General features: G+C 36.7%; 2 protein-coding genes across 2 annotated transcripts in view; both read right to left on the bottom strand.

Moving 5' to 3' along the window:
- The window catches only part of LOC134531062 (U3 small nucleolar RNA-interacting protein 2), a 49577-nt gene that overhangs the window by 19612 nt on the left and 6423 nt on the right, over positions 1 to 23542 (bottom strand). Inside the window, exons 2-6 of the mRNA XM_063366580.1 lie at positions 20102 to 20321; positions 17969 to 18211; positions 16278 to 16402; positions 6976 to 7169; positions 1081 to 1278 (exon numbers count right to left, since the gene is read on the bottom strand). Of these exons, the coding sequence (XP_063222650.1) occupies positions 1081 to 1278; positions 6976 to 7169; positions 16278 to 16402; positions 17969 to 18211; positions 20102 to 20321 (980 nt within the window). The remainder of the gene's footprint in view (positions 1 to 1080; positions 1279 to 6975; positions 7170 to 16277; positions 16403 to 17968; positions 18212 to 20101; positions 20322 to 23542) is intronic.
- LOC134531061 (jerky protein homolog-like) lies at positions 10973 to 12722 on the bottom strand. Its single transcript, XM_063366579.1, is given in 2 exon segments — positions 10973 to 11919; positions 11921 to 12722. Coding segments are annotated over 2 exon segments (1506 nt in total). The 5' UTR covers positions 12596 to 12722; the 3' UTR covers positions 10973 to 11088.

Genomic DNA, 23542 nt, shown 5'->3' with positions numbered 1-23542 from the left:
TGCACACACAGTAATAAAGTTATTTTAAAAAAATTTGGGGCCTACTCAACATCCAGTTTGCCAACAAAAAAAAATTAAGGTTTAAGAAGTTTTAACTATACATAGACATATGTATATTGACACAAAGCATGCCTGTGCATGAATTACTGTTCGGACTTCAACGCATCTATAACCGTAACAGAATTCTAATCATAAGAAGACTAACTTATATGATAATCTAAAATAACACAAAAAAATTTTAAATGAAACAAATCCTGTGTGCTATTTAGGTATGTGTTTTTACCACAAAAATGTAAAAGCATTTTAGTATGTTATGTTTAGATAATTCTTTTATCTATTCTTTTGCAAAGTAATATTATAAATGGTATTAAGGTTAAGTGGAATGCATAATACTCAGAAACAATAATGTGAAGTTATATTATGATATGGTGAGATATTATTTATCTGTTGTTCATCTGTATATCACTGTTTGAAATCTGGCAATTAAACATGGCCAAAACAAATTTATTATTTTGTTAGTAAACTCAAATGATATTAAGTTAACCTAAATATTTTGCTCAAATATCATTGCTATACATATTTAATAAGATTTTCTTATGTACTTTTTGTAATGGGTCACGTGGCGAGCTAGTCAACGCACTTTTTACTCTGATGCTTTACCCTGCACTGAAAGATGGAATGTCATAGAGCCTAAGGTTGTGGTGGTTTCACTGACATGTTATTTTGCCAGGTACAAATTTAATATGGCAGAGAGCCCATAAATTGAACTGCCACCAGAAAAAGCACAGAATTTCCAAATGCTTGGGATCTTTATTATAACCGAATTTTTTAAAAGTGTTTCTATGGTGTTCTCTCAGCAATTAAAAAAAAAAAAACAGCTTGTGCATGATTTAAGCAAATGGACCAGGGAAAAATAACAAGTGGACAGCTGTGAGCAGCCTTAGGATAAAAATGCTTGCTGCTAAGTCAGGTGCCCACATATGCATCAGGTTCACAGTTACGGATGTTCACGAATGTAATTTGGTATAGGTTGAATGTTACACAGTTTATGATGATATAATTACATGTTTTCTTTCTTACCCATCATCCCCACATGTGATGAAGTGGTCTTCATTTATGAGTTTCACAGAATCAATGCTTCCTTTGTGGCCATTGAATATGAGTTGGGACTCCTCTACAATCTTCCACAGACGAACCGTGCCATCTCTGCCTCCTGCAGAGAGCGCTCTCTCCCGGTGCAGCGCATCGATTGCTGTGACGTCCGCCTGGTGGCCAAACCTGACACCCGATGCCACACATTTATTTGTAAATATGACCACAACATTTCCTTTAAAATGACTCACACTGTAAATAAGAATTATTATTAGGGATGGGCTGGTCAAATACTTGAATCCCACTAAAATTCCTGTATTACAAATATTCAGGATTCAAGGAAAAATATTGCAGTAAAAACAATAAATTTAAAAATTCAACACGGGCAAAAGTTTACTAGGCCTACTTATGTCAATCTTTGTGCTTATTATAATACTGTTCTCCAAAATATTATTCTTTTAATATATATGTATTAAGTAAATTAAACACATATCATGTACTCGTCTGGAAAACTTAGTTCATGAAATGATTATAAACGTACAGGTTGCTATATTTATTTTATTTTTTTATTTATTTTTTAGAATTGTGACATGCCCACCGACAGTCGTTAGACTTGAGTGGTGGGCACGATATTTATACATGGACAAACATAAGGTTATCACTGCAAACATATGGACTCCCTCCCCGGAGGTATCATAGCAGGTAAGAACAGCACATGGCCAACACACGAAGGAAGAGTACCACATATTGGCGGTGATAACAATTACACAAACACAACAGACACCAACAAATATAGCGAAGTGCGAAATTTGTGGAAAGCAACAAAATTCTGCTGTTTTCAATGTTTTTCCCCAAATTTCTCAACATTTTTTTGGAAAAACAAAGTTTGACATGGAACACAGCTGTTCATGCAAGTTAATCAACGCCATTTCTCAAAACGTCATGCGGAAGTCATGCGGAAGGTCGTAGATCTTTAACACAGGAAACAAATTCCAATAACAAAGTACCTCAATATACCTAAAACGTATTTTTTACTAGAGTCCATCCATTTTATTTATGAACGCTACAAATGCAATAAATTGCTCTTTGTGCTGTGATTGTACATCTTGTATCTTCGTATCTTGGGTTATTTAGTGAGTAAAAATAAGAAAGGATGTCTTTGTTTACCGGAAAACCTGCACGCTTTTTATATTTATTCCTGGTTTTATCTATATTTCTTTCATTACTTAAAATGACACAAAAATTTTGTTTTCCAAATGGAGAAAAACATGGTTTCCCAGTATATGTACAATGTAATTAAAAAAATAATACAGCAGTAACCGATTTTCTCGTTTGTTTACAATTACAGTAGAACCCTGTTATAATGTTCCTGCATATAATGTTTTCCTGCTTATAATGTCATATTTTTAAAGTCCCAATTTTTCCCCTATAAGGACAATGTATTTATTTCCTGCATATAACGTTCATAATAAGTGTAATTTCACAATATTTAAGTTGCCAACCATTGAGCGAGGGCATAACTAAAAGTGTTTTCTATTGCTTACAAATAATTTTTTTTTTCATTCATACGTAGGAATCCCAAAATTAAACATTTTCAGGTGGCGAAGGAGTAGACGTTCTCACTCTTAATGTTGTCATCATGAATCGTGAGATAATTTTACAAAAAATGTGGCAGTGTATCTTTAAAGACAAACAAAATTTAACCAGGGAACAAGATGAAGTTGAAAAATTGTTGGCTTGTTTCAGAAAATTCATGTATCAAGTATACTATCTTTGGTTTTAACATTAAAGTTGTTTACATAGCTTGGTGAGTCCATTGGTACAAATCTCGAACATTGTTAAGAGCTAAATTGAGATTTCCTGCTTATAACGTTTTCCTGCTTATAATGTTTTTTTCTTGTGCTCCCTTGAAAAACATTATAACAGGGTTCTACTGTAATGTTTAGAATCCTTACAGGTCAGGCCAATAAATAATTGTTAATGGTATGTAAATACATATGTACCATTAACACGTTTAGCACCATCCCGATATTTTTATTTCCTTTAGTTATTAAATTATCTAGGTAGGTTCTGCCCTATTTATACCAAAATATAGAGTGGTGTACTGGTTCATTTAGTACCTACCATGTGTTTTAATGATTCAACAGTACCTAAGATATTTTAATTTATTGGTTGATCCTATGTATATGTTTTGAGATAGTTTCTGAAACCCAAAACTGTTTTTATTTTGTAAAAGCAATCAGTAATTCTGAAAGAAAAAAAAATCATTGTTTTCAGTCCAGGAAGAGGGTGGACCCCCTCGAAAAAGATTTTATCCTTATTTATTGGCATGTTTTCAAATCATTCTGCAAGATGGTACTGCGTTACTTCAAGTGGCTGGTTCGTAAAGCTTAGCGACATTTAAAATACTGAAAATCATTAAGGGGGTGCCTCCCATTTCGGGTCAAGATTTTATATTTTTAGTAATTACAGATAAACTTATAGACTTTTTCAATTATTTAACTTTCCATGAAATGAAAAATATACACAGTGCATACTTTTTGCATAATTAGCTGCCAAAGTTACATTTTTAACGTTTTTGAGTTGTACAGATAAAGAGAATTTAATTCATTGCAGAACTGAAACTTTTTTTAACTGCAATGCCAATGGCTACTTCAAGAAAAGGTTTGAATTTCTTTCAGAAGATATTAATTAATTTAACCTGGCATTTCAAAATTCTCAAATTTGATAAGATTTTGACAGCCAAGAAACATGAAATGAGTTTTTGTAATAGAAATGTAAACTATATCATGAAGTAGCCAGTGAAATTGCAGTTAAACCTAAAAAGTTTCAGTTCTGCAATAAATTTAATTCTCCTTATTTGCACAACCCAAAAATGTTAAAAATGTAACTTTGGCAGCTAATTATGCAAAAAATATGCACTGAATATATTTTTCATTTCGTGAAAGTTAAACAATTGAAAAAATCTAAAAGTTGATCCGTGATTAATATAAATATAAAATCATGACCTGAAATGGGAGGCACCTTCTTAAGACTTACTAATTTAAAATGTAGCTAACAATCCCAGAAAAAACAAGTGCTATGAACAAGCATTTTATGTTTGTTAAAATTTTTATTTCTTGCACATTATTTAATTTTTTGACTTTTGAAACCTAGATTTGTATTCGAGGGGTGGATTCAAGGCACACTTTGAGATTCGGATTCGTGATTCGGATTTGAGAAAATTAAGATTTGACCCAACCCTAATTATTAAGCAGCAATTTTAAGAAGCCTTCTATAGCACTCATTTCTTCAAGTTACATAAATTTAATTTTGCAAAAATTTGCACAACCCTAAATGCAATACAATTAACTTTTAAAATAATTAAATTTATGAAGAACTAATCTTCTGAAAATTAATATGTACGTCCAAGCAAAAATTTTGATATTTCTGTACAAGTTATATTAGAGGTATGCAGGAAGTACGTATTTTTTTAGTTCAAAATGAGATTAAGAATCTAATATAATTAAAGTTAAAACTATTTTTATTACAGAATTAATGTATTTTAACTCACTAGCTAATACATATTCAGAAACTACAGAAACAATATTTCAGATTTATTGAAATAAATACATTAAAAACTAAAATTTAATGAGATTATAAAAAATTATATTCATGAAAGAAACACATGAGATTGGTCAACAATATTGACACAACTATACATACCTAACATTCACTTCTTTTTTTCAGCTGCAACTGGTTGGGAAAGATAAGACACACTGGTTGGGAGACAGTTTTATCTGTTTACATGAGCTAGGTTTGTGTCAATGAGGTTTCACAAGAAGTAATTCATTGTTTCCTTAGACTAGTTTGTTTCCTTAAGCTACTTGAATTTTTAAATCTTTAAATGTAGGCTACAATCTAGTACTATAAACTCACCTTGACAACTCTATTTATTATACATCTCTTCCAGTTTTCTGGAATAAATTATCTACTTTATGGAAAAGTTACACAATTGTTCAGCATTGAATTCTGAACCAAAATAAAAACATTTACAGGTGTAGATGCTAGTTATTCAACCAAAAAGTAAAGCCAATGAGTCTAGTCTTTAAGTTGAAATACCTTTGCTATAAAATACAATTATAAGTGATGAAATTTTTCATGTTTATAAGTCTTCTGTATTATAGAAGTATGTTTTTAAAAAATAATTGTCTTTATTAAAAAAATAATAATAATTATATTACATTGGTGGAAATTTCTTCACAGTTACAAAAACCATTAATTTTAGTTTCAAAACTGGAAATACAGAAGTAAAAGACATTAATTCATCACACTTGCCACTGATTTCAAGGCAACTTCATACTGTTTACAGGTAATTTAAATAGTACCTATATATATTCTTCACAAAATTTCAATTTACACAACCTGTGAAAAATTAACTTTTTTGTGGTGACGTCTAATAAATCGATGAACGCCGGCTGCACGCACGAAAAAGTGTTCCGTTATGCACATTGTCCCGTTATGCTGTGTCCCATTACAATCATTTTATATTGCTCTTTGCTAACCCGTTCCTCCTAGCATTGCTGCAGAGTCCGTGGCGCAAATATATTATTTTTGACTGCATCTTGGTGTTGGGTAAGCCATTTTCCTTCACATCATCCTTTAAACACTCCCATTCTTTTCCTACCATCGTCCTATCCTTAAAAGAATAACACAGATTGGAAGATGTTAAATAGCAAACATGTATATAAGTTATAGTTAAAATAATCTCTTTGTTAAAGTAATAAACCTATTTGAATTAATGAGAGCCAATAAAAGTAAATTTATCAATTAAATTGTAGATTTCATTTCACTCCTTTTTGTATCCAAACAAAATAGTGATAATTCAATAAAAATGATTCAATTTTATTCATAAAAGAATGCAATCATTTCATCAATGTTTTGTTATGACGTCACGTTAAACTATCGTCCATAAACCGACTTTACAGACAACCAATTTTTTTATGTTTAATGTTACTTTTCCCTTCATTTGTTCAATTTAAATCAAAGGTAATCCAGTAACATTTAAACTATAGGTTGTCTAACATGCAAAGAACTGATTAAAAAGTTGTTGCACCTAAAGTTATCGAAGTGACCCTTTAACCATGAATACATGTGTGCAGTTGACGTTTATTTTAGTCAGACATGAGACAAATGTTTTTTGGTTTAAACTAGGTTTTTTATTACATTAGTTATTTTGGTTCTCACTATGTTCAAATGAAAGCCATAGAACATCCCGGTATCTACCACTTATGCTGAATCAGAAAAGTTATAACATCAAAGAACTGAAGTCAGCAAATCTGCACATCTGACTGGGACTTAACCACAGAAAGGGTATTTTTCCACAGGAAAAAGATTCTTCATAGAATAGGAAATAATTTTTTTTTCTAATTTTAGAGAAGTAATTAGCTGGGTATGATTTACAACTTATTCTTTATAATTTAAATTATAACATCTTGATTAGTATATAATTTTTTGTTCCTGTAAATCATAAGAAACATTGATGAGCAAACTGCTGTTATTAGAGTGGAATTATACCTTTCATTAAAAAAAATTAAGATATTATATTTAAAAATACATTATTTAAAAAATCCAATTGGTTCTTTTATATAAACCAGTTGGTTTAAACCATGGTTTAAACTATGTTTTAAACCATTGTGGTTTAAATCAGCCAACCTTTGTTCAAACACACGGAAAACACAGCATGTACACTTAGCATTGTCAAACATGGCAAGGAACAACTATGTATTATCACACCCTGCCCAAGACACAGGAAAGACATCTCATATAGTGGTGTAAGGCTGTTCAACACAACTGCCACCACATAGTTTTCAATAGACGACTACCCTAAGCACAGTTACTTACAAAGTCTCCACGTAGCACATTTCACTGAGGTTCCAGACCTTCACGGACTTGTCTCGCGAGCAACTGAACAGCTGGTGGGTGCTGTGCTGGAACGCCAAGCCCGTCACACTGCCCCGGTGATCTTGGAAAGAGTGGATGTGCTGCAAGTTGCCTGGCTTCCAAACGTGGATCACACAGTCTTCTCCCCCAGACGCCTGCACAAGCAGCATATCACACCACAATCTCTTTGCTATCACTTTTATCACGGTCTTATTGAGCAAAGCACGCTAAAGGCACTATTATTATGAAACTGCCCACCACGACCGTTGGCAATAACGGAAGACAGTTGCCAACTGTTTTACAGGAATAAGATGAAAGGTATTTTACACAAACGACTGGGCAGTCTGCAGTTACGGCATTACAATGATGTTCTACAACTGCAGCAGCCCGACCGCTCTGGGACCAGTGGAGGACAGTTGACTGTTGTGGCAAAGCTTGGCCATGCAATTATTTATGCGGTCTGTTTAAAGTCCTCCTCTTTAATTTGTAACTATTATTCAGCTGTTCACATAGTTTATTATGAAATTGGTTTGTTGCTTTCACTTTGGAACTTTAGTTTTTTGTAATCTTGGCAAAACTGTTTTTTTTTTTGTATGGCTTTAATTTTGCTCATTAAGGCTGATTTAATTTGTAGATATTTACTAGAATATTAAAATACTGTTTTTGTAGTTATGTTTTGATTTAACAGTCAACTCTCGATTATCCGCGGTAATGAAGGGGGCCGAGGCCGCGGATAACCCAAAATACAGGATAATACACTTGAAACATTTTTTTACTGCGAAAAGTAAACAAAAACGGTCAGTCCCCACCCCCCTTATCGTGTAAACGACCACGGCCGCGACGAAAGGCAATCGGAAGTACGGTAATGTGTTACAGTGAATAATACTAGTAACTTATGTACTATTATATGGCAGTATACATACGTACAGTATTAGTATATCATTAAATGAAATGGTACGTACTAATTTATATAATTGTTCAATATCTTTGTAGTTATGTAAAAAAAAATATAACAGATGCAATAAAACAAACAAACAAACTGTGTGGGGTAGATACATAATGCACTTTCACATCTCATTACTAGGGCCACGATTATATGGTGAATAGCGAAATCGCGAAATTTTCCGTGAATTTACATGGAAAATGCGAAAAAAGTGATTTTTAAGAAAAACCGCTAAATAACACCAAAATTACACAATACAAGTCTCTTATATATTAATGTGAAAAGTCATGAAGCGATAACTACGCACACTAGAACCCCGATTTTACGTATGCTCACGGTTCCACGGATTGCATTCGTAAAATAGCTGGCTTCGTAAAATTGGGGGTTGCCCATTTTGACCCCCCACCAACCAGAAGAAAAAGATTGGTTTACGTTTGTATTAAATGTTTCTAGTATTATTTGTGTGTATTTGGTCATAAAAATAATATACTTTTAAATATTATTACTTTTAACGCAACAAACAGAAAACCCCCGACGGAAGCGTGTGAACATGGAATGTGTGCTGACCCGCCGGCGCACTCACTCACTCGCCTGCCCGCCGCCTGCCTTCCCTTCCCATCCCAGCGCTGGGCTACCGATTATTTAATGTTTGCTACGCGACAGGATACCACGTTATTTAAACCTGCCCGCCTTATACAAACTGTTATTTCTACGATTGCGTGAATAGTCACATCTTCCAGTTGTGAACAGTGTGGAATATTAATGCTAATAGCAACAGAAGCTTGATAGTCAAGACTTGCCTGGGTCCTGGTTGATAAGCTGGAAGAATTTCCTGCCTTGCATTTCTACGTGCTTCCTCTAATCAGCTTTAGGGCGCTGTCTGGTTAGCGTGTGTGTTAGTGAAGCGGGATGATATGAGCGACGCTCAATGGTAGTTCTAGCGCGGTAAAACCTCTAAGTGCAAGGCTCTGAACTGGCGCGCAGTCATCTCGTTCCCGTCAGATAACTGTGAAATTTGAGCGGTTACCATAACATTATATGGCGGAAAAATAAATATAAAGGTGTAATGCATTTCCCTCTGATACTTTCAAGAAATTTGTAACTGGTTTTTTACACCTAAAACTTCGAAAACATGCCTTTCAGCCATTTTATCTCCTCTAAATCCTCTTGATCCCATATCAAAAGAACCAGTTGGGCATTAACAAATTCTTAAATGCTTTTCGAAGACTCCAGTCGGATATCTAGTGTAGTTTGGAAATCGCGTAGGTTTTTCGTGGCTGTGCGCGGCACAGGACTGTAGTTGCCATGCGTCACGCGCCGAGAATGTTGTCCGGCAGGAAGGGCGAGTATAGTTCATTTGCGGTAAAAATGAATACCTTTACGGCCCTGCTAAATTTTTCCATTAAAGAAATTTTGAAGTTTCGGTGATTTTCCAGCAGAAATAATGTTGTGTGACTAACAAACAAATTGTATCAAAACAATTAACGGTAAATGGCTGTCGCGGGGGCCCTTAAAAATTTTTCATTTTACCAGAAATGGACTATACAAACCTGGCTTTCGTCGCACGCAGTTTGGAGAAGGGGAGGAAGGATGTTGACAGTTTCACATGCCAAAGGAAGATGAGGGAGAGGGGGAGAGAGACACGATGGTTTGTATGCCTGGGAGGGATGAACCTTGAAGTCTGGACCAGGGAAGGAGAGGTAAGCCGTATGACGTCATGCATCAACTGGTTGGAAGGCAACCTTGTGCTCATCATCTGTCATCCAGACTAAACAAATTGCAGTCTGTAATTGAGGTGCTGACAAAAGGTATATTTCCAGCATCAGTTGTCAACATTTTGTCAACAATGAGAACTGTACATACTGCAGAACTGAAAGAGAAGTTCAAGCATACAGCAAATTTGAGTCTGCTGAAACTTAATGAACTGATCACTTAAGATCCTTCTCAGCATATTTTTACAAATATTGGAGCACTTTTTCACCCTCAGAATATGGGAAACATTAATGTGGATGATAAAGAATTCTTACAGCATACACCGACCCTACCTTTCATCATGCAGGTACCAAAGCTTACTCTAGCAGGCGGATTATTAGCCCTGAAAAAAATTGTCGCTGAAGAACAACAAAAGCCACACGTGAACCACATCAACGTGATGGAGATTTTGTGTCGAATGAAAGCAGATTACTCAGAATTTGCAACAGCAGCCTTGAAGTTGCTCTGGATACCAACCTCAAATGTCGAATCTGAACGGTCTTTTTCAAAATACTCTTTAATTGTTAGTGACAAAAGAAGATCGCTGAAGCCAGAAAATGCAGAACTTTTAACAATGGTAGCATTTTCGTAATTTTTATGTAAAAGTGTGCATAGTAAAACTTTCTGCAGTTTCTTATTTTAATGTGTCATCCAAAAAATTGGTACTGTGATGACCTGATGAGCGATGGTACTTTTTAGGAGAAAATGTTTAACCAGAACATTATAATGTTGATTACATGTGATTCTAAACAACACAATAGGCCCAACTGCTATTTTTTATGTCACAATCGTGAAATATATTGTGAAAGTACCATGAATAGCTTAAAAAACCCATACTTTTTTAAAAGACGAAATAACGACGAAATGTGTGGTTTTAAATGACGAAATCAGGTTCAAAATAAAACCATATAATCTTGGCTCTACTCATTACTGTCAAATAAACATTACATAGACACTCATTTTACTTACGTTTGGTGCACACACTGCAATTTTCTGTTGACTTTCCGGCCGTTTGGAATAAGAAATGAGGTACAGTCGAGTTCATTTAAGTAAAATGCTTCAGGCAAAAAAATCTCGGCCTATTAGCCCACGTGTTTGTCTTGAGTATGTTTATACAAATATGTATGGTTGTATACGTATGTCAGTATGTGCATATGAATATGTAATGTAAACAAGAATTGAGGAAAGATAGAATGTTAATTTATAGACATTTTAAAGCATTAAAAAACACGCAAAAATACTCACACATCTTAAACAGGCAATAATTCTTTAGGCCTACACAAATACAATTGACAAATATGTAAACATAAATGCATGTACATAGGTGTAGTAGGGGTACATTCTACTGTACAGCTGTTATGTACGCTAAACAATACAGGCTAATTTGACTGAAAAAAATCTGTAATAGACTTTTGTTTTTGCAATGTGCTTTCTTTTCTTCTAATCACGCTATGAATTTTTCTCAAGGTAAGTTTGTCTGACAATAGTGTATCATCTTCCTGCTCTAAATAATCCAGCAAATTATCAGCCCATTCCAGAGCTGCTGAGTGTGTAATACGCTTCTGTGGAATCAGGTCACAATCACTATCGTCAGGAACAGTCATCTCTCCCGTGTGACCTTGGGCGCGTCGCACTATCTCTGTGTCGCTCAATATCTCGTAGCATGGCAGAGTACAGTCCACTTCAAACCATTCAGTGATGCAATCACTGTCAACATTCTTGCACCCTTCCATGCGATGTAAAGAAGCCGCTTGGTTGATTAAATTCCATGCTTTTGAAATTTCATAAATAGCATCCAGTACAGTTAACTTCTTCCAGGATGTCTTGAGATCAGCACCCACGTTGACGTGTCGCCTAAGAAGACTGCTCCTGTACAGTTTCTTCATTGTTGCAATAACCCCTTGATCCATGGGTTGAATGAGAGACATCACATTAGGTGGCATAAATTTAACGAATATTTGCACATCGTCTGATTTCAAAACTTCTGCACTAGGATGTGATGGCGCATTGTCTAGTAGCAACACAGCTTTGAGTGGTAGGCCTTTTGATTGTAAGTGCTCCCGCACTTGTGGCACAAAACTGTGATCAAACCAAGTTTTAAAAATTTGTCAATCCATCCATGCTCCCTTTTGATTAAAATATGAGACAGGCAAATTTGTTTTCTCAGTCCCTTTGAAAGAGCGTGGTTTTTTTGCCTCGCCTATTACACAAGAGTTTTACTTTGGGAGCGCCGGTAGTATTTGCACAACACATGGCCGTCAGACATTCTTTGCTGGACTTGTGGCCCAGTGCACTACGCTCTGCTTCAAAAGCTAGTGTCCTGGAAGGAAGGCATTTCCAATACAAACCAGTCTCGTCTGCATTATAGATTTTTTCAGGCTGTAAATTTTCCGTTTCAATAAATTCTTTAAATTCTTTACAAAAATCTCTTGCTGCTGATTTATCAGCACTTAACTTCTCACCCTGAATCGCAATTTCTCGTATGCCGTGGCGCTGTTTAAACCTGGTTAACCAACCCAAGCAAGCATTGAATTCTCCCTCCATCCCAAGATCTTCAAAAAACTTCTTTGCTTGTTCTGCACAAATTACACCGGACACTTGAGTACCTTCGGCTCTTTTCTGACTAAACCATTCAAACATAGCTTTATCGAGTTCTTCGTACATTGCAGTTTTCATAGTTTTCCTCTTCATCGTGCTCATAGAGTCTGAAGCACTTGCATAGGCAATTATGTTAGCTTTGTTACTTCGCAAATCCCGTATTGTAGATTCCCCAATACCATACATCTTTGAAAGCTGACTAACCGAAGTACCAGCTTCCAGTTTATATAACACCTGTAGTTTTTGTTCAATTGTTAAAACAACTCATTTACGTTTGGAAGCAGACATCTTGCGCGCACGACTGATGAAACTCAATATTGACTGCGACTGTGCAGCCGACAAGCCAGCGCTGCGCCAGCCAGATGACTCACGGGAGAGGGGTAGGAATCGGAGTGCGTAAACAAAACAGGTGCAAAAGTTTTTTTTATCTCAGTCATCCAAAAGCGTTGCCACACCGCGCGCCACAGCAGTCTGTGCGACCGAAAAGTTAATATCTGTTTAAAATTATTCTTTCTTAAAAAAAAAAAAAGCCGGTTAAGCCGCAAATCGGATAATCGGGAGTTGACTGTACTTGATTTACTGTATTTTAGTTTTGAGCTCTTTTCAAAATGGTGACTTTAACAAAATTTCTTTTAGAAGTTAATTTATAATTAATTTAATAAATCTGGTAGTTATTGTTCATGCAATTTACAGATGGCTAGTTTTGGTTGTAAAACCTTCTCGAGATTTTAAATAAATTGTTTAGTGATCAAGAATACTGTGTTTCACGACACTGCCATCAGGAGCATTCTGCAGCGCCGAGCAGTAAGGAGTACGCTGCTAGCGGCGAGCGTGCTAGGGCATGTGTGTGGCGTTGAGATGCCGCGGCGATGGACGAATGGGGTGAAGTGCCACCTTCCAACCACTACAATTGCCAGGAGACCTTCGTGAGCATGTATGTCAGTCAGATCTAATGCAATATTTATTGGAGACTCCTGGCTGCTTCAAGTTTCTGCGAAAACACCTGGCTGTTTGATAAACTGTCTTTAAAATTGTGTTCAGAGTGATTCGACTAAACTTTTACGTATTTTAAACACAAAGTTTAGGCGGACATTGTTTATAAAGAGTTCAAGTTTATCAGAGTGAGCAGCCATTAAGTTAGTGAGCATTTAAAAAAAGTAAGCACATTTCGAAGAGTAGCTGGACTGAGTTACTTTGCAAATAAGCTTTTCTATGTGCCACTAGTTACATCAGTTAGGTAACAAACTCTCCTATAAGTTTACAGAAGTTTATAGCATGGGCCTTGCACGAGCATGAAGGCGTGCAGGCTGAGAACTACCTGCGTCGCAGCTAGTAAAATAATTCTGGTGCACAAGTCATGCACTGATGGGTTAGTATGTACGAAGGAATTGCAGGAATGGTGCTAATTTTCCTCTGGGTCAAACTGAAATTTTTTCGTGCTAGTATTGGCAGCGGAAAATGAACTGATATGTGACGTCACGGAGTCTACCACAAGCCTACGAACTGTTGCTATTGAACAGAAAAAAATACCGAAATGAATAGCTTCCCCACGGTAGGTGAAGAAGTCCAAGAAGGCCGGGAAGAAGTGGACGATGACCTCCGCTCTGGATGGCCAACAAAGAGCCAAACCGATGAAAACGTGACTGGTGTGTGTGATTCAATAAATTTTGACAGCCGAATGAATGTTTCGTTATTAGCTGACACTCTGAACATTCAGAAAACTGTTGTGCATCGCATCGTTACGTACAAATTGAACATGTGACAGGTGTGTGCCAAGATGGTCCCAAAACTGTTGATGGACGAGCAAAAGGCCAATCACGTGTTAATCGCGAGTACACTGAAGGAACGTATGGAAATGAATCCTGATTTTTTTAGACAATTTCATTACTGGTCATGAATCATGGACATTTGAGTACAACCCAGAAACGAAGCGTCAGAGTGCCGAATGTCACACCCCAGTGTCCCCGAAACTGAATGCCAGGATCAGCAAATACAAAGTGAAAACAATGTTGATTGTTTTTTTCGATACCAAGGGTGTGGTCAACAAAGTGTTTCTACCTCAAGGACAGACCATCAATGCTGCCTACTACGTGGATGTTCTGGAAATATTGAGGAAAATGGTCAACCGCGTGTGTAAAAACATTGTCGCTACCTAGGTCCTGCATCATGACAATGCGTGTCCGTTAGTTCTTGGTGAAGCACAAAGTGCCAATGCTGCTGCACCCACCATACAGTCCCGACCTAGCTCCGGCCGACTTTCTTTTGTTCCCAAGGATTAAGAACACTCTCAAAGGACAACATTTTGACAGCATTGACGCTATTCAAGTGGCCATGACAACGACTCTGAATGAGCCTTCAAGGGGGGGTACCAGGCATGGGAGAGTCGGTGGAATATATGTATAGATGCTTGTGGAGGGTACTTTGAAGAATATTAACAATAAGTACCGGTATTGTCAATAAATCTTTTTAAATAAATATAATTGACTTTTGGGACACATCCTGTATATCAGACAAAATGACACAGTTCTGGCAAAATAAGTATAATTCAACATTTAAGAACCAGGTTTATTTAATATTATATCTTTATGAAAAATCAAAATTCATTAAAAATAAAAACAATAACACCGAAACTCTTGTTTTTAGATCTAAATTGGCCTAAAATGAAATCATAAAATGTCTCTAACAATAACATTCATACTTATCCGTCATTAACCTAACCTGAGAAGATTTAGAGTGGACAAGTTCAATGCGGACAGTAGCCTAAGCTGTGACAGAGCTAATACTTGAAGCAACATTCTAATGACTAGGTATAGGTAAAAATGCCTACGTTACATGATATCTGATATCCCTCCGCATTGTCCTGCTGAGTGCCTGCAAACGGCCAACGGGGATACAACAGAGAAATACCAAATAACAAATCCTTTCATTCCTTGCCAATTTGGTGTACTTTTAGATGTACATATGTGGTTATACAATATGTATTTTAATTTGCCAACCATTCCACAATAGCACAAAAAAAAGTGTATTCCATTCCATTTATTGCTAAGAGAGTTGAAATTATTTCATTTGGGCATAGGAATCCACAAAAATATACGTTCAAGTGGCGAAGGAATTGGATACAGGTATTTCCACTATAAACACCATCGTCACGAATTGTGACACAATTTTACAGAAATGTGGGAATGTGTATGTGAAGATAAAGAAAATATAAGCTGGAAGCATGACAGAGTTCAAGAAATATTGTTGGCTTAGTTTAAGCAAATTCAAGCATCGAGAATACCCATTAGTGGTTTTAACATGAAGTTTGTTTACATTAGTTCGATGAGTCTATTGGTATAAAGGTTCAAACACAGGCAGAATACCCATTAGTGGTTTTAACATGAAGTTTGTTTACATTAGTTCGATGAGTCTATTGGTATCAAGGTTAAAACACAGGCAAGTGCTAATCTGATATTTCCTGCTTATGTTTTTTATTCCTTTGCTAAGCTAAAAAACATTACAACAGGGCTCTACCGTAGCACTGAGTACAGGTGCTCACCGACCCTAAATCAGAGAGAGGCCGTCTGGTGGGCAGCATGACTCTATGGCTGAGGAAGGACAGGTGTAACGGTAGTGAAGGAGCTGCAAGAGCAGCAGTCACAAAATGCAGAGCTGCTGGGTTGAGGGGGAGGGTGGGGGGGCTCTACCAGCTTCCAGGCGGCCGCACAAGTCCCACAAGCAAGTAAAGGTCACAGTGAGGGCACTAACACAACAGCAGAGCCCTCTTAAAAAAAATTATTTTTATTTTTTCTGCAATTTTTCCAACTTCTGCCCCTTATAATCATTTATTTTTGTTTTGATGAACAGAAAAAAATCCTTTAATAAACTTTTGATTCCTATCTTACTCTGTTCATGAGCTAGAATCCTGTATAGACAGACATGCAGAGTAATAACAATAGTAACTGAGTGTCAAGTTTTCCTTTGTATTTACCAAGAAATGACTATCTGTTGATATGGCCAGACAGAGAACAGGTTTCTTGTGTCCAACTTGATCCTTCGGGGAGTTTTTGCGTAGGCCAAGTATGCACGTTTCTTTGACCCTCTTGTCAAGAGACCCTGCAAAAACACATTCAACCGTATTAAGAAATTAGTCGAGTTTCACAAAACAGGATCAGCAAAGTTTTCATCACAATGGAAAATATTTAATATTTTTTAAACCCAGATTTTTAATTATTATAAAAGTAATAGTTTAATGGTTTCATCAGGGAGTAAAAATCTAGCACGTGATTTATAATGCATATTTTCATCAATCTGAGAAGCATGTATATCATTACCAAATAAAGTATTCTCATGTTTTTTTTTAATTTGTCCCATTTCATTATCCATAAAAATACTACTTATGTCAATAAAACCTATCTGGATAGTTATCTTATAGGACAAAGAAGTTGTTTTGTCTTTGTATGGTCTTTTTTTTTATTATTTCAATTGTGTTGATAAATGAAACAATGGAAAGCTGTGTGTGATCATTTTTTGTGTGTGCTTTTTTCATATTTATTCTCTTAGTAATGAAATTTAATTTTAATAATTTGTGTTACTAAATATTTTGGTCCTCAAGCTGAGAAGCGAGTGTAATCAGCAATTTATTTTCCATGGATTTGTTTGTGATTTAAAGAATGTCTACTGGATTCTGCAAATAAAATGGAGTGACTTCTTGTACAACTTTCAGTGACATTTATTAAATAAAACTTAAGCCAAATTGATTTTGAGTGGTGGGTTAGGGCTTATTATCTCTTGGCATTGAGGTCCACAGTGAGGGGTGAGGCAATGAGCTAAAAACAACACTTTGGTTACACTAGCTACTTAAAACACTAATATGTATATAGAAGTACTATACCAAATTAAATGTATCTCATATATTCATATGCCAGCCACATTTCCCTGCTAGGCATACATGGAGTCAAAATTAAATTGAAAGACAGTACTAGACTAACAGTGTTGTTTGTGAAAGGAAAACTTGTCAGCGACATAGTGAAAGGATACAATGTTGTTACTGTAAACATCCCCGCCATTTATTGGAATGGTGTGACAGCAACACCTAAGTTTTCTCACGAAAATCTTGTAGCTGACAATTTTAGGTTTTAAGAGTACATATTTTATTATATTATGAGACAGAAAATTTAACAGTTGAATATTATTGGACATTCCAATAATAGGGCAAAAAATAGTTTGTCACAGAAAAATACTGTGGTTATGACTGGTATATTTTGGTGAACAAAGATTTCTCATAACTAGAGACCAGAAAAATTCGCTGGTTCAATGACCTTCAGGATAGACTCCAATATCCTCTACACACTCTGGCAAATGCCAACTGTTCACTGGCTGCTGACTTGTGAGTCGTCTCGACTGGGTGGCCTGTGATTCGACACTTCTATGAGTGAGGGTCTCTAATTGGCCCTCAGTCCTCCAGATTAACAGTGAACCAATGGCAGAAGCAGAACTAAGGTATAGTTATTTGAATTTTAGCATAACACGAAATGAACCCGCAAATTTTTCAGGTCTCTACTCATAACTAATACAATTTGGCACACTGTCAAAGGTGTGGTTTTGCACAGCATAATACGAATGTTTAGCAATCAGTTAATAATGACTCCAAGTGAACAGGGGTGTTGGGAGCGCACGCACACTTGACGATGCTGCCGTTCTTGGCCCCGGCGAAGGCGCAGGTGTTGTCCGCGGAGAGCACGAGGCAGGTGAGCGGGCACGACTGCTGCTTGCAGCGCAACAGCGCGACGGCACTCAGGTCCGGCCCAGCGTACTCGTCAGCCACCGTCCTGCGCAGTCGGCCGCTCTGCTCCAACACCCCCTCCTTCAGCCGGCGGGCGATCAGGTCCCTGTCGGGCGCCTGGCCCTCCCTCCGCTCCGCCTCTGCACCCACACCCCACCACCTCTGTACACCACACATCCGTGCTGGAGTCCGTCTCGCTCTTGGCAAACTACGAATTCCAGGAGACGTGTTTCTTTTGAATTCTGATTGCACAGAAGCACTTTAGGAACTCATATGATTATTTATAACATTTTATACTATCATGCTTGTAAATTTGTAATAAATCACTTTTTTAACTAACTTACAAATTAATATGATAATTGTAAAATGAACTTAAAGAAATTAATAGAAACACATACCATTTAATCACTAATGCAACCGCTGACCAAAGTTGACCTAAGGTTCCTTAATTGCATTGTTCACTATCGTGTTTTTTTTTTTTTAAATACTCTATTACTTCCAACACGATCTTGCGAACCCTGTCTCGTAGCCTACCAATGTAGTTTCTTTTTGGTGTTCCACCTTCCACAGTATCTTTGAATTTGTTTGCAGGACAGAACCTCACTTCTTCAAACACACGACCGTGTTTTATCTTACAACAGCAATTTGGAAGCGATCCTCTATAACAGCGGATTGAGAAATTGAAATGGTGTTGCCTTTAAAAACAAATTACATTTATTGTAAACATATTTCATGCTTTTGACCCCCATCTAACTTTAATAGCAAAAAACTTTGCAACTGATCAATGTTTTTATGTGCCAGTTAATGAAGAATACATTTAAGAATTTAAAAAAAAATTATATAACTGAAACAGGGAGCACTTTTGTCTTGAGATATATTCGGTGGTGTCCTAAAATATGAATTTATCAACAAAAAAAATCTGAATTAAATACACCGGCAGGTTAATTTTTTGATGTGACACATTAATAGATCAAAACACTTTCCAGAGGGAAAAACTTAAAAAAAATTATTTGGCCCCTTAAAATAAATGCCATTAAGACACACACACACACTGATACATATTTCAATGCTATAATATATGCAAAATTGCTTTGTCCAAAAAGTACCTACTATTTTAAATTTGTATGATGTATGGAGGACAGCGCTAATGGCAGTCGGCGTGTGTTAGAAAGAGAGAGAAAACACCCATTTACTTGCTTTCTGTAATCTAATAGTGGGATACGTACTCTATAGCAAATACACACACACATATATATATATATATATATATATATTACATTTAAACAGGGCTCTACAAATCCCAGGTGCCAGGTTGCCATACACCTAACTTTTCCTTGCTGGCAACTAACTTCTGGAAATTATGTTGTTATAAAATCATGCTATACAGAAATGAATGGGTCCAATAAACCGGGACAGTATTTAAATTGTAATAAGTTAACTTTAATTACTGATACTGCACCAAGTTGCTATATAGTAGAGTTTAGTATTTGAATGTTAAAATAAAATCTGAATTTGAAATTCTCAAATAATTTTGTTTTTATCACTAGCTCCTAGATTTTATGCCTGGCTCTTAAACTTACAGAGATTTTGTAGAGGTCTGCATTAAAAAAATAACATAAACTTATTTGGCACTCAATTGAAACACTTTTGTTTTCATGTTTGCATCACAATGTTACTGTTGTGTTTTTAAAATACATTTAATGGAGGATTTCTGAAGCAAATAAAAAGATGTGGGGGAATTTCCCCTAATGTAGGCAAAAAAAAAAAGCATATTATTAATGGGTTTCTTCAAAAAGCCCTAACCATTACAAAAAAATTACTTAAAATGGTTTAAAAAAAAAAAATCCAGCTTTAACAATACAAATTAAATACTGATTAATAGAAGATTTTTTTTAAATAACATTCAAGATTACATTGAACTACAGCCAAGCACGTTGCACAGATTTAACGTAAATATTCAGGTAGGGACTAGTACTATAAATTACGAAACTCAAAAATAAAATTTAAGCTGACTTGAAATACACACTTACCTTCCTTCTCGAGCTCACTGAGGTACAGCTTGGCGAGCCTGAGGCGTTTCTCCTGGCTGGTCTCCTCTGCATCGTCCTCGGACTCCGCGGCAGGCGGAGGCCGCTCGGGCCGGCCCGCCTCATCCTCTGAGCTCTCTATCTCCTCGTCATCAAACTTATTCTTCTTCTTCTTCTTCAAGACTCCTTCAGAGTTCTTTATCTTACGCTTCACATTATTACCCTGGAAATTTTTTAATTATTTCTTACTTTCTACAATGGAAAAAAATATATATGAATAACATCCTTATCATCACACCACTCCAATTCAATCTCAGGAATTTATAATAATTATGAAATATGACAGAATCTCTAAAAGAGGACATGCACTGACAAATGGGACAAGATGAGAAATAACTGTGAAATAAACATCAATACTACATGAGAGTTGATAACAAAAGACTCCCAAAAAGGATTATGGATATGAAGATAAGAATCAGAGAACCCCAGGGACATTGAGCAAGTGAGGAAAAGTGATGAAGAGAGTAGAGCATGAAGAGCAGTGTCAAGACAGAAGTGTATGCAGGAAACTATCCTCACCACTGGCTGGCCTAACTACAATTTACTTGCTGTGTTTGGGTTGGTCTCAAAAGACAGAGAATGACAGAACGACAGAAATGGTCTCAAATGACAGAATACTTTACAACACACTTTTGTATGTAAATTATATAACAATTTATTATGATTCACATCATTAGTATCAATTATATTGTATTACATTATATTGTGTTTTTATAGTTATATTACACTGTAAGTATTTCTTGATAAAGATGGATACTTTAAATTTAACACTAGCCAAAATAACTATCCGTAGTAGCAGCCCAGTGTCAGTAGTGCCCAGTATCAGTAGCTGTAAAGCACGCACAATTACATACTCTTACATGCTAGGGTTGACATAAAAATTGGCCTGTAAGTTCCTAAAAACTATTAAATAAATACTTGCTAAATTTATAAAACATTTTATAAAGAGTTAATGAAAGTTACAATATGAATTTAATTAAAATAATGAGCAAAAACACAAAATAATGGAAGCAAAATAATATAGGTCTTAACCCCCTTAAAGGTTCCGCCTACCCGGACACACATACGGTGCGCAGAGCTTCAACAAAAACAACACAATTTCAAAACTGCTCAAGATATCTGAGTGGAGTCTGCTTACGAAAAGCATTTAAGAGTGTGCTGAGGGCTGAAAAGTACTTTTGATTTTGGATTAAGTTTTTAAACTGTATTTTAAGAAGAGTTAAAACGGTGAAAACGCAAGTTTTCAGAGTAATTTTTAGGCGTAAAACAACCGGTACAGATTCTTGAAAGCACTTATGGGACTTGCATTCGCCTCTATCTTCATTTCTCCGCAATATAATGTTAGTCACCGCTCAAATTTCACAATGTACCGCCAATTAGTATTTTTGGCACAATTCTAAAATTTGAATTTTTTAAAATAATTTTGCCAGTAATTTTTTGCTGCAAAAACTTAAAATTATTCCGCCTCCTGTACACTCCCGTGTAATCTTTGTCAGGCCAATCTCCCCATGCTGTTCCCAGAGGTAAATCTAATTTTTCCAACCATCTAATGACCCAGCAGTACAGTCGTCTTATCTCCGTCTTGGCGCACGCCCGTCGCCTGTAATTCTCCTCCGAGCCGTGACAAGAAGTGCTATGTCCTGCAAGCTATTAGAGCAGCTAGGTTCTGAGAGCCAGCCTTACGCAAGCGATTTCAGGCACACCCGCGGGTCGCCTTAACTTACGTTTCGGCAGGCCTCAGGACCCTGCCAAGAAAGTTTCCCACTGGCAACAGCACATTTTACATCCCCCCCCCTCACAGCCTTTCCAGGGAACCATGCCCTGGGCGGGCATCAACCCCGGCCTGCCTCGAGGTCACGCCATCGGTCTGCGAAGGCACCGCCTCTGCCCTCTTGTGGCAGATTTGTAAGTTATTGCCCCTGGGTGTTTGAACGCCCGCTAAACTCCTGCTCCCTGGCACCTCATGCAACAAACAGTGCCCCGTAGTTCATTTCCAAGCCACCAGAACGCTGCACTAGTCACTTCCATAAGCCCAATGATTTAGCAGTCGCCTCGTGTGAGTCATCTTTTCTTGTTTAGAACACCCCTCAGTAGGTCACGCTAACATCGACCAGTACCCCCAACTTTGAGATATCGAAGTCAGTATTTCTTCACCGACCCCTCGGAAATCATCAAAACCTTTCGGTCCGGAAGCCAAAGTCTCCCCACCTTCTGTCGAAAGCCATCGGCTGCTTTTAATAACGAGTCGCTGCCGTCCCGATGCTACTTTGCGATGCGAGAGCAGACAGACCACACCACATCGTCTGCGAGCCACACAACAATACTTCACTCCGGTCGTTGCTCAAATATCTAATCAGCTAGGCAAGGGATGTGGTCCCTACAACTTTTTAGTAATTAGTAATTAGTCAGTCTGTGTACCTCGTAGAAAGATGTGCTTCGTTAATAAAACTTCATAATATTTTCTCATCATTTTAAATTATGGAAACGTCCGCAACAACCGCGTGTTCGAGAGCTCTGCACCCTGGCTGACGCTAGACGCCATCTCCCTGTATGACAGGGTCCAAGGGCCAGATGCTGACCTAACACCACCACCCTCGACTCCTTCCTCCAGCAAACAGGATGACTAAGGCGCCCTGGCACCATGTTAACAGCTCAACCTCGGCCATCGAACGTCAAACATCCAGTCCTCCAGCTTTTTTTTTATGTCTTCTGTATAAACATTAAATCATGATTTGAAAATATCGGAACACCAGAAATTTTTCTTTCGGGATTTTAATCGCTCTAAGTGTCAAATCTAGGATTGCTCAGTCTAACCTGTTTATTGTTTCTGATTCTATTTTAATTATGTCCAATAAAAAATTAATGGTAATTTTCAAATTAGGGCCAGCCCATCCTTTAGATAATATAATTTTAAATCCATTTTAATATAATTTAATAATTTTAATATATTTTCCAATCAATTAATCAAATGTTATAATTTTAGAGTGAAAGTAATTAAGAGTTAAATAAACATAGATGTACTTATAGCTAGACAAAATCACGTTTTTTCATCTTTTTTTGTTCAGCCCTTTGAAACTAAAAGATCCACCAGTTACACAAGAAATCAAGAGAGAGTTGAAATGTAATAACAATTATCATATCACGACGAGAAGACTGTGCGCCAGTTCAGAGCCTTGTGCTTAGAGGCGACACCGCACTAGAAGCATCAGCGAGCATCGCACTTATCATTTCGCCTCACTAACACAGATACACTCCTGAAGATGCGGGCCCCTTAATAGTTAAATGGGGTAAGTAATTTGAATATAATTTTTAACAGCGATTTTGAAGTGGGTAAAAGTGTATGTATAAATGAGCTACAATATTTTCTGCTAACTGACACAATGG

Source organism: Bacillus rossius, chromosome 3, assembly GCF_032445375.1.
Source record: "Bacillus rossius redtenbacheri isolate Brsri chromosome 3, Brsri_v3, whole genome shotgun sequence".
NCBI lineage: Eukaryota > Metazoa > Arthropoda > Insecta > Phasmatodea > Bacillidae > Bacillus > Bacillus rossius.
The sequence above is the reverse complement of the archived record's forward strand: the minus strand, read 5'-3'. Positions and strand labels throughout refer to the sequence as shown.